The 13,970-nt window shown below is 37.0% G+C and overlaps 1 protein-coding gene and 2 long non-coding RNA genes across 5 annotated transcripts in view; 2 read left to right on the forward strand and 1 right to left on the reverse strand.

Moving 5' to 3' along the window:
- The window catches only part of LOC147117547 (uncharacterized), a 28,187-nt gene extending 22,783 nt beyond the window's left edge, over positions 1-5,404 (reverse strand). For all 3 annotated transcript variants that reach the window (XR_015078474.1, XR_015078476.1, XR_015078472.1), the window contains exon 1: positions 5,325-5,404. This is a non-coding gene — a long non-coding RNA (uncharacterized LOC147117547). The remainder of the gene's footprint in view (positions 1-5,324) is intronic.
- An 81-nt stretch (positions 5,405-5,485) lies between these two features.
- On the forward strand, positions 5,486-8,414 carry LOC147117550 (homeobox protein Hox-A9). The gene is made up of 3 exons (XM_085988631.1): positions 5,486-5,549; positions 5,778-6,344; positions 7,010-8,414. The coding sequence occupies exons 2-3, from the start codon at positions 5,804-5,806 to the stop codon at positions 7,249-7,251; spliced, it is 783 nt and encodes a 260-aa protein (XP_085844757.1). The 5' UTR covers positions 5,486-5,549; positions 5,778-5,803; the 3' UTR covers positions 7,252-8,414.
- A 676-nt stretch (positions 8,415-9,090) lies between these two features.
- Positions 9,091-13,153, forward strand: LOC147117551 (uncharacterized). Its single transcript, XR_015078296.1, has 3 exons — positions 9,091-9,222; positions 10,549-10,590; positions 12,409-13,153. It is a non-coding gene; the product is annotated as an uncharacterized LOC147117551 (long non-coding RNA).
- Positions 13,154-13,970: the final 817 nt, after the last annotated feature.

Consider the following 13,970-nt stretch of genomic DNA (forward strand, 5'->3'; position numbering starts at 1 on the left):
TAAAGAACTGAGATAGAACTGACGTGTGATTTAGGTAGTTTCATGTTGTTGGGGCTCAAGTCTATCTCTACAACACGAAACTGCCTGAATTACTGCAGTTATCGTCTTCGCCAGTGAGTTCTGTCGCTGGTTTGGAAAGAAACCGCAGTTACTCAATAACCACGAATAAGTAAAAGGTTTCGGTTTGATATGGCCAACAGTAAAGTGGCACGTTTTGTGACAGGAATAACAATGTTTTATAAAAATAAATGGCAACTGTTTCTTAGACAAGTTTTTTTTCAAAATTAATGCAACTTTGTAAAATAATTTTTAAAGAGCAGAGTGCCTTCTATACTTTGCAAGCTAGCACGGGGCCATGCTTTCCTAACGTTGTTGTCAATTGGAATTTCATAAATGTAATGTTTTACATTAGATTTGTTTATTTTTCCTAAGAAGAATCAAGTTCACGTTTAAATTAAATATAACCAATTTTAGATTTCCTCTCAGTATATATGTGCTGTTGAATTATTACTTGAAAACACTGATGTTGGTCGGCACTATCCTACTGCGGATGACTGCAATTTCATCTGCACAGCGGCGTAATCGATGCATTGCAGATTTCGTCTTTGTTAGTGATAAATATTTCATCATCATGTTAACATCGCCTAAACGGCACATATTTCTTTAGTGCATTCTGCACATAGCTGATCTTATAATTCCCGGTGAAAATCGGAAATAAAAAGGGACTGCGCCAAGTGATTTAGGATACGCGTTTTAAGCATATGTATTCTACCATGTGCAAGACAAAGAAATTACTTGAAAGGCACAAGGCCTCGGTTATGATCATTACATGGCGCCTGGGCGCGTAAATTTGTTTTGTTCTTGGAAACAGCGACCTCGGCGGAGTGTAGTGGAAGCGCTGCTCGGTCGGTGGCTCCTGCCTCTGCAGGAAACTAGACTAAACACAGAAAACAGACTTGTTCCATTATATTGGCTGTTTGGAGGAGACAAACAGAAGCTTTAATCTAAGCATAGCAAGTAGACAAACACCGTGGCACTTTATTTTGTTGGTCCAGTTATTCAAATTGGGAGCCCGATTGGAATTAAACCATTTAAATCCAGGACTCAATGAGATTATACAACATAGGCATTGCAACGGGATAGCCTTTATGCTGTCTTATGAATGAAGAACTAAATTAATTTCATATAACATATATCAAAAATGATAACCTTCCCATGGTAAAATGATCACGGCAGATTAACTAAGAGAATGCAAAGCAATTTTATTAGTGATTGTACTTACATACAGTTTTCCATATGTTCATATAATCGGTTTTAAATTACCTTTGTAAGTAACCTACAAATATTTGACTCAAATAAAATTTATAAAGTCTCATTTACAATATTAAATTCCATCATCCACGTTATTAGGTATATAAATGTACGGCGTGTCGTAGAAGGACATTTTGCGCGAGCTAGAAACATTTATCTTGATTTTTTTCTTCAGTGAAATACAAAAGAGTATCTTCCGGAAAAATGTGCGCTGTTACACAATCGAAGGGCGATTCTACCTCAATCCGATTGTACCACCTGAAAACTATCTTCGGCATGGTTTAAATATCCACAAAGAAAAGGGGCAGTCAAGTTTGTGTTGTTCAAAACATCACTTCTGGTAACAGCCAGGCCCTGTTAAAATGCAGCCCTGCTCAGGCTTTTAGCTGATGACCTTTTCTTCAATTTGCTGAGATTTGACATAAAATACTTTGGCAAAAAATCGGGAATATTTATTTAATTATTACGTTTCTGAGTAAATTGCGCAAAGGATTTTATTTCGGCAATATTATTGAAAGAATAATCTTTCTCAATTCAACTGTGCTTCGACTATGCGAGGTGCATGCATTTCCTCCTTGTCTTGTTTTGACAAACCTAATGGTAAAAAAAATGCTTCAAAATAATTCGGTTTACACCTCGAATGTCATTATTTGTGCGTTGCTCGCAATCTTCTCCCAAGGCTTGTATGATTTATACACGTTAAAAAAAAACAGAAGCCACAATAGTTTTGTAGTTCCCTTCTTTAATGTTAAATTATAGGTTGGCTTTTAAAATGCGGAGCATGCGGTCTATCTGCACAGTTTTAAATGGAGCATTAAATTTCGGACTGGTGCGGATAAACTAAAAAGTGCTTCAATCTTTCGTAAACAAGTAACACCCCAATATAACGTTTGGTGTTTGAGATTATATTCAGTCATTACTTTTCTGAAACGAAGCCTTTGAGTGCGGTCAGGGAACAGGCGCGGCCAGTTTTGAAGCCTCTCGTGCAGACGTCTCGAGGATTTGGTTAGTCTTATTTTACGTTTTATATATACCTTTTAAATCTTTGCCAAATTATACAATATATATGGCAATTAGAATCGCAAACGATGAAAGCACTTTGAACACGCTGTCGTCCTTGCACTCTGCATGCCCACAAATTGGCTTTGCAACTTCACACAGATGCTATCTGAACGGGAATAAAGGCGTCAGCATTTGTAGTTTATTCTAAATGATACAATTAGAAAGCCCAAAATGTCACAGCCCGAGGGTTTTTTCTGCCTTGAAACTGTTATCACCCAGTTTTATCTCAGTGTTGTAAAATTTCTAAATTTTTATATGTGAAATTTTTTGCCAAGTGTTTCTGGCTACAAGGTGTATTCAATGAATAACATACTGGCTGGGTAAATTCCGCAAAGTATTAAGCAAGATTTGTGAGTGAATGCGAGTACTGTACTTTTGACGGTACACTCAACTGCTGTAAAAGTTGTACGAATTAATAAAATATTTTGTTAGTTATTTGTATCAAACATAATTCCCAAGTTAAAAAAAGACCAACTCAAAACAGCACACAAAAAGCAGTTTCGCTTTACCCTCGTTCCACTCCCCTTGCCATACAATGAAAACAGGAGAAAATTCCGCTACCCAAATATGCGTCTTAAAATTGGAATGGGTGCATTATTGTATTTCTGTATGTTGCTGAATCATCGGCACCGATTTTGTATGCTAATAATAATTTCTTTTGAGACCTTTGGTGAATTGCATCCACTCACGTAAAGGATTTTTCTGTTTATTTTTTCATTTCCTAGCCTGAAAGCTGCAACTTGTAAATAACACACCAGCTTCCTGTGTGGAACGTTCAAACAAAAGTCTAAACTGAAAATGTAAACCGGACAAGTCACCAAAATTCGTAACTGTCCTTTTTGGGGGAAAACGTGTTCCATTTGACATTGAGAATTCAGTATGTTATTTGTAACGAATTCAACTATATCATTTAAAATCAAGCATTTCGTACGAAACTATAAATCATTAAGTATCACAGCAAGACGCGACACATTCCAAGGTTGTAGTTAAATTCTTCCAGGCTTTTTAATGGTTGTTTGTTTTTATATATTTTCTTGGCAAAACAAAACCTGAATTTCAATTAGACGAACGGCTCTTTTAAGCGAAGTGCAGTTTCAGAGCACCGTGGCTTCACTTTGTAAATATAGAATCAACATTTGAATCCTAATTTCAGGCCATCTGCACAGGAAACACAAAACGTTTTTTTGCTAAGGCTCAACACTGGACTTGAATGGTTCTCGATTCTGCTCTAGACCTCAGCACTCCGCCAGTGTCGCTGTAACACTCCGCTGACCAGATACTCAATGCTGGCGCGCAGGCGACAGGCTGAAGCAACCTCCCCCCACCCCCCGCCCCCCCCCCCCCCCGCCCCCGCCTCCAAAAAACCAATGGGGAATGCACAGACCTATAAAGAAAGATTCGGGTAAAGAGAACCCAAACACCGAAAAAAGGAAGTTGCATTTCAGTTATCTGTAAGGTTTTAAACTGGGCTTATATAGGCAGCGGATGTTGGGGGGAAGCAAGCGATTCAACGCGACGGCGACAGCACGTTGGTTTAATGTGGGATCTGTTAATTGTCTTTGTTTAATGGTTATTTCTCTGTTATTTGATCCACGCAACAGCTCAAGTACTCTACGATAATTTTGGAGATAGGCGTTTCAATTATAGGCTGTTGCTAATGTCGAGATACACCGAAGGTTTTTTTCTGTAGCAGAAATAAACAAAATACCTCCATATATCGATTATTAAAAAAACACAAAGAAATATAAATTGGCATTAAAACAACACGGCTCAGTTGCAAACCTAGATGCAAACCAGCTGCCAAATCATATTATTGCTTGCTTTTAAAGTTCCAAACGTTTTATAAACTGGGGTAAGTTTCATTTGATTAGAATGACCATTGTCAATTCTCTTTCAGATTTTGAGATACTGCATACATCAAATATGTTTTAAAAGAGTAGCCCAATGAAACATAGCACAATGCAACATTATTGCAACATTGTTGCTCTGTGAAACCTGTGCACTGGATCTATATAAACAAACGCACTGACGTCTGAACCTTACACGTATAATAAAACATTACATGTTAAAATAGCAATGAGAAATTATTCTAAGAGAAAAATGGCAACAATTAGAAAAATCACTGACGGACATTATGGATTGTTTCTGGGGTTTTATTTATTTTACTAAAAAGGTATTGCAAGTTCATTTACTTTAAAACGAGATCAAACCGGGATACTCGCCTTCTGACTTACATTCTATTTGTTGATTTTAATGTAACTAAGCCAAACCGTTCATCGCTATACACATATATTAACATCGACACTGTGTGTGAGAGAGGGGGAGATAGAGGCCTACTAAGTTTTTGAGGCACAGTATTTAGTTGCACATACAATGTTTAATATGCCGATAACACTGTGATAAGGGCACCCTCTAACCTTATAGAAATACGACTCATGTTTTATATCTGTTTATATATCTAATCGTTTGCTTTTATTTGCTATTGAAAGGAACGCATCTTAACCATATAACAGATTTGGTTTCCGAATACCGTCTGTGCGGGGAAGCTTTCCGATTTAGTCTCCACAGATTCCGCCACTGACTGAATGAAACAAAAAGTCCACGAATCTGAAGATTCCCGAAGAAATTCATTTTATCCGTATTTCTGCATCTGTAAACCAAACTAGCACGTTGAATGCGGAAGTTGTAATTAATTATGGTTTATTGTAGGTAAAGAGCTTTTTTGGAATGGCTATAGTTTGCTAACATGTAGTTTTATTGCTCAAACTGTTGTAAAACGGAGATTATCACAGTGTGTTTTATGTGCGCCTCATTTTAAAAATAAAAGATTTTTAGCAACTGCAGGTACACACGCCACTTCTCAGAGGTACCCTTTAAAACTTCGTTAACGATTTTTATTTGTTAACAATGCGCTTATAATTTTAGTTTTACTAAGCATGAATAATAAATACCTGTCCAATCGCTTTCTTCGTTGATTCTTTCTGCAGTTTATAGTTTCACTCTTTCCATAATCTTTTATGTGAAGGTTAACGATTATAAGGTGTTCGTTAAAAAAAACGAGCATCTGATGGGAAGATTGATTATGATATAAAATAGTCCCCGAAAAAAAAGAACGGCAACGGAATATTTTTTCACATCTCAGCTGACAACAAAGAAATCAGCTTCCATATATAGAGGTGATTATATCCTTTTGCCTAAAAAACATATGGAGTTGCTATATAAAATAATGACTATAAAAGATTGACCCTGTTACAAGCTGCGGATTGATTTATATTTTATTGTTGTTTTTGAATCACGTGAGTAAATTATCCAATGGCGTGCAAGTGCGTCTGCACCATATTAGCAGACTGTACTTGTCCCGGCGATAAGTTGTTACATTGAAATCAGCTCTTTCATATTTTCAGGGGCGCTTGCTGTGTCATTGCCGAGAATGTCGACATCAGGGACTATCAGCAATTATTATGTCGACTCCCTTATAATGCACGAGAACGAGGATCTGCTGTCGTCTAGATATGCGTCGGGTCCACTGGCTCAGTCTTCCAGGCAGGCAGCCCTCGCTGAGCACCCCGACTTCTCCCCATGCAACTTCCAGTCTAAAGCCACAGTGTTCAGCACCTCCTGGAGCCCGGTTCATGCTCAGAGCTCTGCCAATATGCCCACTGTTTATCACCCATACATGCACCAGGCTCCCATTGCCGCAGCGCCTGATGGTAGGTACATGCGCTCCTGGCTAGATCCCATGTCGGGGACCCTGTCCTTCCCCGGGTTACCTTCCAGTAGACACTACGGCATCAAACCTGAGCCTGTAGCTGCCCGCAGGAGTGACTGCACCACGTTTGAAACACACACGTTAGCCCTCTCAGAATATACTTGTGGAACTTCTCCTGGCGACAAACGTATGAACGAGGTTTCCTTTTCTGAAAATAATGGAGAGCTTGAGGCAAACGCAGATAAGCTACACATGGATCCAAGTAAGTGTGGAAACCCCAAATTTTTATATTACTTTTCTAGCTGAGGATTATAAATTCGAACTATTTTATATTCCCGCCTTTTTCTTCATTACATCGCGAAATAAAAATCCACAGATCTGTTTACAGGTTAGCGTTCATTTTATTTATATTACACAGCTAAAAATAGATTTGAGACATTTGTTCAAGGTTTATGCTGTATAATTTGGGCACTGCTATGGACAAAAATCGTGTATATATTGAACTAATATCCATTCATTATAGAAGAGAAAGGGGGAGATATTGAGTAATTACTGACTCTGTAATTCAAGTGCATCAAGCAAACCAGACTACTGGATAAACAAATAAAATGCGCATAATATACAACACAATCAGGCAACATTTTGCTTTGGATTATTAACCTGTCTGATTAACAGATCTTCACAATATTACAGTTTTCTAACTCGTTTTTGAATTCTATTCATACAGTTTGTTCATTGGGCAAAACGAATCGTATTAGAGTTTAATACACTGTGCAAACACAGATAAAAGTATCGCAACCAGCCTCTTTAATCCACTGCTCCCTCGCCCTCTTTTATCTGTTAAGGTGTTTTGATTCTGAGAATGTTACAATATTAGACTAACATGATAAGGGAAATATATTAAATGTGTTTCCTTTATACTTTCAGATAACCCTTCCGCCAACTGGCTGCATGCAAGGTCTACCAGAAAGAAACGCTGCCCTTACACCAAACATCAGACGTTGGAGCTGGAAAAAGAATTCTTGTTTAATATGTACCTCACAAGAGACCGCAGATATGAGGTCGCCAGGGTCCTTAGCCTTACTGAACGGCAAGTTAAAATCTGGTTTCAGAATAGAAGGATGAAGATGAAAAAAATCAACAAGGAACGACCTAAAGACGACCGGTGACACGAAGGAGAATATTTTTGAGGAAAGAAAAGGACTAAATTCACAATTACTATCGAAATACGCCCTGCTTCAGAAAGACTATGTGAACATTTTGTCATGTCATTAGCACAAAATATTCCTATGCCAGTTCTGGACTACATATGGTGGGAAAAAAAGACTGATACTCTTGTTAGTTGGGAACCAAAGAGGGAGACATTTACGGCAAGGTTAAGTCTGTGGCTACGGAATCTACCTTACTTTACATGAAAACTACCTTCTCTTAATCCACCGCTACTCTGTGTGGACAGTAATTCAGTAATACTGTATTAGTTTAATATTTACTTGTTTTACATGCAGCAAACGAGGCTGCCTATATACTTGAATCGGTGTCTGTTGTGGTGATTATCTCTGTGACTGGGCCTCTGTGACTGGGCGGTGTCTGAGTAAAGATCGTGTAAACAAACAAAAGAAAAATCTCAATTTAACTCAGGATGTTTAATATAAAGATAACAGGCTGTGTAGTGCATATGAAATGTTATTTTCGTGGTGAACTTGGAACATATATTGTATTATTTTCACTGTGAATTAACTTGTAGAAACTCCGGGCTTTATGCTGTCTTTGTGAGACTGAGTAACGGCCTTGTCCGGGGTGCATGACGATTGTGTTGTTCTTCAGAAATTGTATGAAACTGAATTGCATAGAATGCTAATATAAGTTTTATTTCAAAGAGCAGCGCTAAGCATAATGCTACACGATACTCTTGTCTATTGTGATAAAAGCACGAATGAAGTTCTCAGACACTTTGTATTTATCGGTGTTGTGGTGCAAAGAAAAGTATAAGATTTGGTTTAAAACTACCTATATGTATAACTAGTAACTACCTATGTTTTGTGTGTAAATGTCACCCGTAATATTGTTTTGACGCATTTATGCGGTAGAATAAATAAGCAAACAATATTGTCAATAAATGTAATGTGTACAATACAAGGAAAATATCTGGGTGCAATAGAAAGAACATACCACTAATGTGTTTTAAATGGGGGTTGTCGTCAGACCTATAGAGTTAACACATTTAAACTTGTGTACACGTTTGAAATGAATACCTCGTGTCATATTGACCAAACTATACTGTTTGTAATGAAATGTCATTTTATTTGTTGTCTAATAAAATATATGTTTCACTACATATACAATATACTTTCTCTTTATGGAGCTCTATGTATGCAAAGATCTCGCCTGGAACTCTGTCCACGATTAGATTTTATTTATTTCACTACCATTTCAGAATTTTCAAAACTCGCCATACCAACTGCAACATTTTCAAAATGTAAACTACAATTCCCTTTAGAGATATATAACGTTTCAAATATGCGAATTAAAACGTAAACTTTCAGCCGAACAGCAGCGAGTTAATAAAATAAACGGATAAAGTGCATCACTTTCATGAAAATAATCCAATTTTTAACATTTCGTCACTAATATCAATCTTACAGTTTTGCAAAATGTAGCGATTTATTTAACGATAGCTATTGGATTTTCCCCAAAATTCTGATATTCAAAACGTAGCTTAAAGTTTGGATTTTCCTCAACTAAACATTGCAACGGATGTTATCACTTTAGCTGATATGACTGATATTTAGTGGGTAACTAAAATTAGACTGAGGTTGGGGTTTCTGAAAAAGAGAAGAAAATATAAACTGCGATGTAACAATGTTGTCTTGGCAGCGGATCTGATGAAAAAGATTCTGAATATATTTGAGTTTAACGCCCAGTTATCACCAACTAACTCGAGAACGTGCAAAACTGTGCACTAACAACTTCTATCTGTCGCCTGGCCATGCGCCAAGGCCGCTAGTTATTTATGTGATTTGTTGTGGGTTACTTATTCAAGTAATGCAGCACTTCTGCTGAAAGTGGAAATGAATGATCTTGAACTGCTTGTCCGTGTAAAGAGCTCCAAAGTTGTTGGGATTTCATCATATTATAAAGAGGTAAATAATTTTTAAATTTCGCACTGGCACCAATCCCTGCCGCCATTTCTTTAACTAAGCAACACAAAAGAGTCGGATCCTTCGGAAGCAAAGAAAGTTAAATTAGTATAAGGCGTCTTACCGCTAACAAAAATATATGCACGGCTTGGCACATTATTCTTTTTCAACTGTAAGATCCCTAGTAACTTTTTAAGACCCCGAAGACAGTTTGGATAGATTTAGTGGGATTCAAGTGATTTGGAAACTAGACAGAGAGGCCGGAGTAGTTGCAAGTCTTGGCAGTGGCTGTCGTTAGTAAAATTCAGAGTGGTGTACCGCAATAAAAGAAAATGACTGCTGTAAGCATTTATGGGGTGTAAAACGCTGGAGGTTAAGGGGCGAAGTACATAAACACGACACTGACGATCTTACATTTGTAGTATTCTTCAGTATCTGGCAGCAAACACTCGAATAGGAGTACAATTATTAAAATAGATTTTTATTATAATATTAAAACAGTTGCTAAATTGAACTACCTTTTTATTTTTTCGTGTTCAGTCTGGAGGGTTATAATGTTGTGACGCCCTCTGTTGTTGCAGATGGAACTTCAAAGACTAAACGGGGAGACTTGCAATAAAATGAAGGGTCTGGCAGTGGCAAGCCGTCTGGAATTCGGGTTTTAATGAGTTTACAACTGTCCAGCTACAATCAGTATTTTTCCAGAGAAGGCCATCCATTTGTTTTGTCTGGATGCCTAGACAAAAGGGTCTGCGGAAATAACGACCTTTATTAGTCTCGTCTCTAACATGGGCCCCTCAAATATCTCTTTACTAATTTATTGCGTCTAGTGGAAAAATAACAGATCTTTAGTTATTTTGAAGCGTAGTTTAACACTGTTTGCAATTAAATTTAGTATGTATAAAAAATACATGGTCAAAAAATAAATATAGGTATTAGGTTCTGTGCAGTTTAGACAAGGTTTTCTGTGAATTTTCTGACAGCACTTTCCTCGTTGCAGTTTTCCTTTATAGCCAGGAGATGGCAGTGTTAATCCACAGAAGAATTTAAAAAGAGTGCCGCCAAGCTGCCGAAAAGTGCAATAACTGCTATAAACTGGGATTTATTTATACAGTAGGTTGTAAATAGGATGAAAACATCTACCGCAAATGACACTTGTAAAAAAGGACTGAGGTCGATGGAGTATATTCATTTTGAATCCATCAACTCATTTGTGGACAGATTAATTCCACTTGACCCGGGGTTTAGAAATCCATTTGTACTTTAGTGTTTTATTTTTAATGTACAATAACACGATTTAAATTGATTATCTTCCACTTTGTTCCTCAGTCTACTGTGCTGCGTGCAACAAGGGAAAGCCGATTAGAAGTTGTGAGTATCTGAAAGCGAAATGACGTGACCTGTTATATATCCATCCGTACATAAAACAACTATGCATATGTAAACTACGTGCATGAATACGTACGCACATCCACATACAGACATATAACATACATACATGTATGCAGACATACATACGTGCACTCACATACCTAAATAAATGTGGACGTGCATTTGTTTATCCTGAAATTCTCCAGGGATTCCAGTAAGACTCACATGTTAAATGTGACGTATACTTGAGGTAGGAAAAGTAACTTAATGCAACTAATTCTTCTGTATATTTTATCTCTAGGCTTCATATTGTTGTAATTTAAAAACACGTCTATGGACACAGTAAATAGGATATTTAGAACAGTCATAAAGTAACATTCACTGAATAATATGTGATCTCATATATATAAGTACACACACAAACGAACGATCTGTAAATAGGTGATTATTTTTATTTTATGTACACACAAACAGAGAGAACGAAATGCATATTACAGTACTACAAAAGTTAAATACTTTTAAAGGTAGATAGATAATGGATAGGTAGGTGGCTAGATGGATAGCGTTAATAATGGCATATCGGGAAATAGACGTTGAATGTGCTTAACTGATTAGTAACTTTTAGAATTTTCATAAAAGCATTAATAACTTGGTCAAATGTTATAATGGCAACAAAGGAAGTCAGTTGGGAGAATACATGTCTTTTTTTCTACAGGGACCCACATAATATTTTCTCGTTGGGTCAAACTGCAGCATATATGCGTCATATGTATTATTTTTGTCAATGGAAAGAATCTGTAAAACCTCCCCAATATTGGTCTTGGACTCAATGAAAGCGACGGTCGAACCCAAAGGATGTTCTTTTTGTTACAGTGCGACTGGTATATTAAAATGGTGATGTCACCTAAGCTTCCTCATACATCAGAAAGTCAAAATCGCGCAACTCCTTTTTCGTAGCTTAATAGTTTTTACCTTTTGGAACTAGAACAGGTGGTTCTTCACCGCATTAATCCGCAGTGTATTGGATTCAAAAACTCCGAGATCATTCACACGTTTGCCATCACGGTAATGATAATGATTTCACGGTATATATTACAAAACAACGATGCTCGGATTCATTAATGTTCTTTCCAAATTCCAGCGCAATTTATACAATATAATCTGTGCACTTCTTGTCACAACACAATACTAAACCAGAATTTAGAAAGACCATAAAACGAGCTTCTATTTCCTTTAATAAACTGCACAGAAGGAATGGGGAACTTTTACAGCTATATAATAGATTTCAACCCACAGCAAATGGCGTGTAACGAAATTGATATATATGTATTTCAAGATATGCTGACAGGAATGGTCTACATTATTATTCAGTCGCATTTCAAATATATGCTCCGTGATCACTGTGCTCTTTGCTACTTTGTCTATTGAAGTGTAAGCTTCCCAGCTGCACTTTCGGCATGATCTGTTACTGCGCAACACTATCTTAATGTTGCACAAAGTCTTTTCATGTGCTTGTAATCAGTTTGCAATTATATTCTGACAATCTGTTAGGATAGCATAGAAAAAAGACATCATTTGACATATAGCCGTATCCGGAAATATAGAAGAAACTCAGGCTTCAGAGCTTACGAAATCTGCATTATAATTTAAAATGTCTGCATAACATAACGTTTCAATCTAGTGAATCTGTCTTTCTCTATTTCTGTCTGTCTATCAATCAATCAATCTACCTACCTATCTATCTATCTTTATGTTTATCTATACAATTGTGAAATTTTGTGTAACTAAATATTTATCAGATTAATTTTATTTTTTTAGTGATATCGACATCCTTGGTCTCCAGGCGTGGATGAGCAGAAATATCGAAACTCCTCGTTTTATAACAACAGCATGGTTTTCAGAGCAGCCATATGTATAAATAATTATCAATTATGTTCTGTTTAAAAAAAATACGGTAACATTTGAAGTCACAACCGCAATAATTTATTCATTCGTGTTAAACATGTGTCTGGTTCTCTTTGCTTCTGTACTTTCTTCAGTTCGACCTGTTAATACGGTTGCTGTGATCAATACATCCTTAGATTCCTGGTAATAAAAGAAAGTAAGCGTTTGGGATTGTAGTTAAACAAACCGTGTGCGTTAGTGCCAGTGATTTAATAGTAAAGTATTATTTAATGTGATAATTCAATACATGCGTAATTAAAATGTTGCATAGAATGTTGTAATCTGTATTTATTTATCTGTATTGTATGTATAAGCATGTGTAACTGGGACCCTGCAGTCACAATGATCGCAGGACAACTGTGCGAGGAAGCTTACAGCCCTGGCGAAATAAAGGGCTAAAGAGAAGTTAAAAGAAAGTTTTCCCACTCATCTGTTTGATGTTATTATGAAATTAGATTTTGGATGTTTGGCGGAGCGTCGGTGTTCTTGACGAACACTTGACTTAAGTTAACAGCGTCCTTTTTGGTATTATTGAACTAGGAATCCATGAATGAAATGTTGACTTTATTGCTGATCCGTTCTATTACATTGCAATTCATTCCACCTTTCTCTTTGATTTTTATTTCTCAAGTTTTCGTCGGAGTTCTATTCCTTGCAATCAAAGAGCAAACCGTTGCGGTAAACCTATTTTCAGCGAGGAACCTTTAGACCTATTTAAAAGTTCACATTCTGAATTGATCCCTTCTGCTCGACACAGCCGCGCGCTGTGGATTGTCATGATTTAAATTTAATTTAAATTCTTAACATTTTTCTGCTGTCCGGTCGCTCTGGTAAAATCTTTGACAGCTCGACTTCGGATACATTTTAATGTAGGAAAAGTTTAGAATACAGAGCGTGCTCCCAAGCGCTTCCCGGAACATTTACATTAGCGCGCCGTTTCGTTTTAGGAATGTACAGGAAACATGAAGATTACAGACAGTTTTATAGACCAGAAGGGTATCAAACAAAGATTGTTCTTTAACGAGCGAGGGATGAATGTAGTGCAACAACCTCCTGATAAAACATCCCCGCTGGTGTAAAGCCTGTCTGCTTAGCACAAGGACTGTGACTTGCCAGAGGAGACCCCAGAGATCAAAAGAAAATAACATTTTCTAATATTAGAGAAAATGTTTCCTAAAGGATCTCAGACGGAAATGCAGAAACATAGTTTATTGTAATAAGCCTTTACTTTCAACGTACCAGGTGCATCGTTGTAAGACTGTATATCTGTTGTAAATACAGTGGTCTGGGATTCCTTGTCTACATATAACACCGACAAATATACCTCTATTAATGTTGGACATAAAAGCAACTGTTCCACCGGAAAGGAACCAACAGCCTAAGTAGAGCAACTGGAGAATTTGCAAGGAAACTGTGGACAACAGCTTCGGAGACAA

Source organism: Somniosus microcephalus, chromosome 5, assembly GCF_052327205.1.
Source record: "Somniosus microcephalus isolate GS21.2 chromosome 5, FLI_Smic_1.0, whole genome shotgun sequence".
NCBI classification, from domain to species: Eukaryota; Metazoa; Chordata; class Chondrichthyes; order Squaliformes; family Somniosidae; genus Somniosus; species Somniosus microcephalus.

Coding starts and splice junctions, on each gene's coding strand:
- LOC147117550 (XM_085988631.1), top strand. CDS start 5,804: ATGTCGACATCAGGGACTATCAGCAATTATTATGTCGACTCCCTTATA. Junction 6,345..7,009: donor TAAGCTACACATGGATCCAA/GTAAGTGTGGAA, acceptor TTATACTTTCAG/ATAACCCTTCCGCCAACTGG.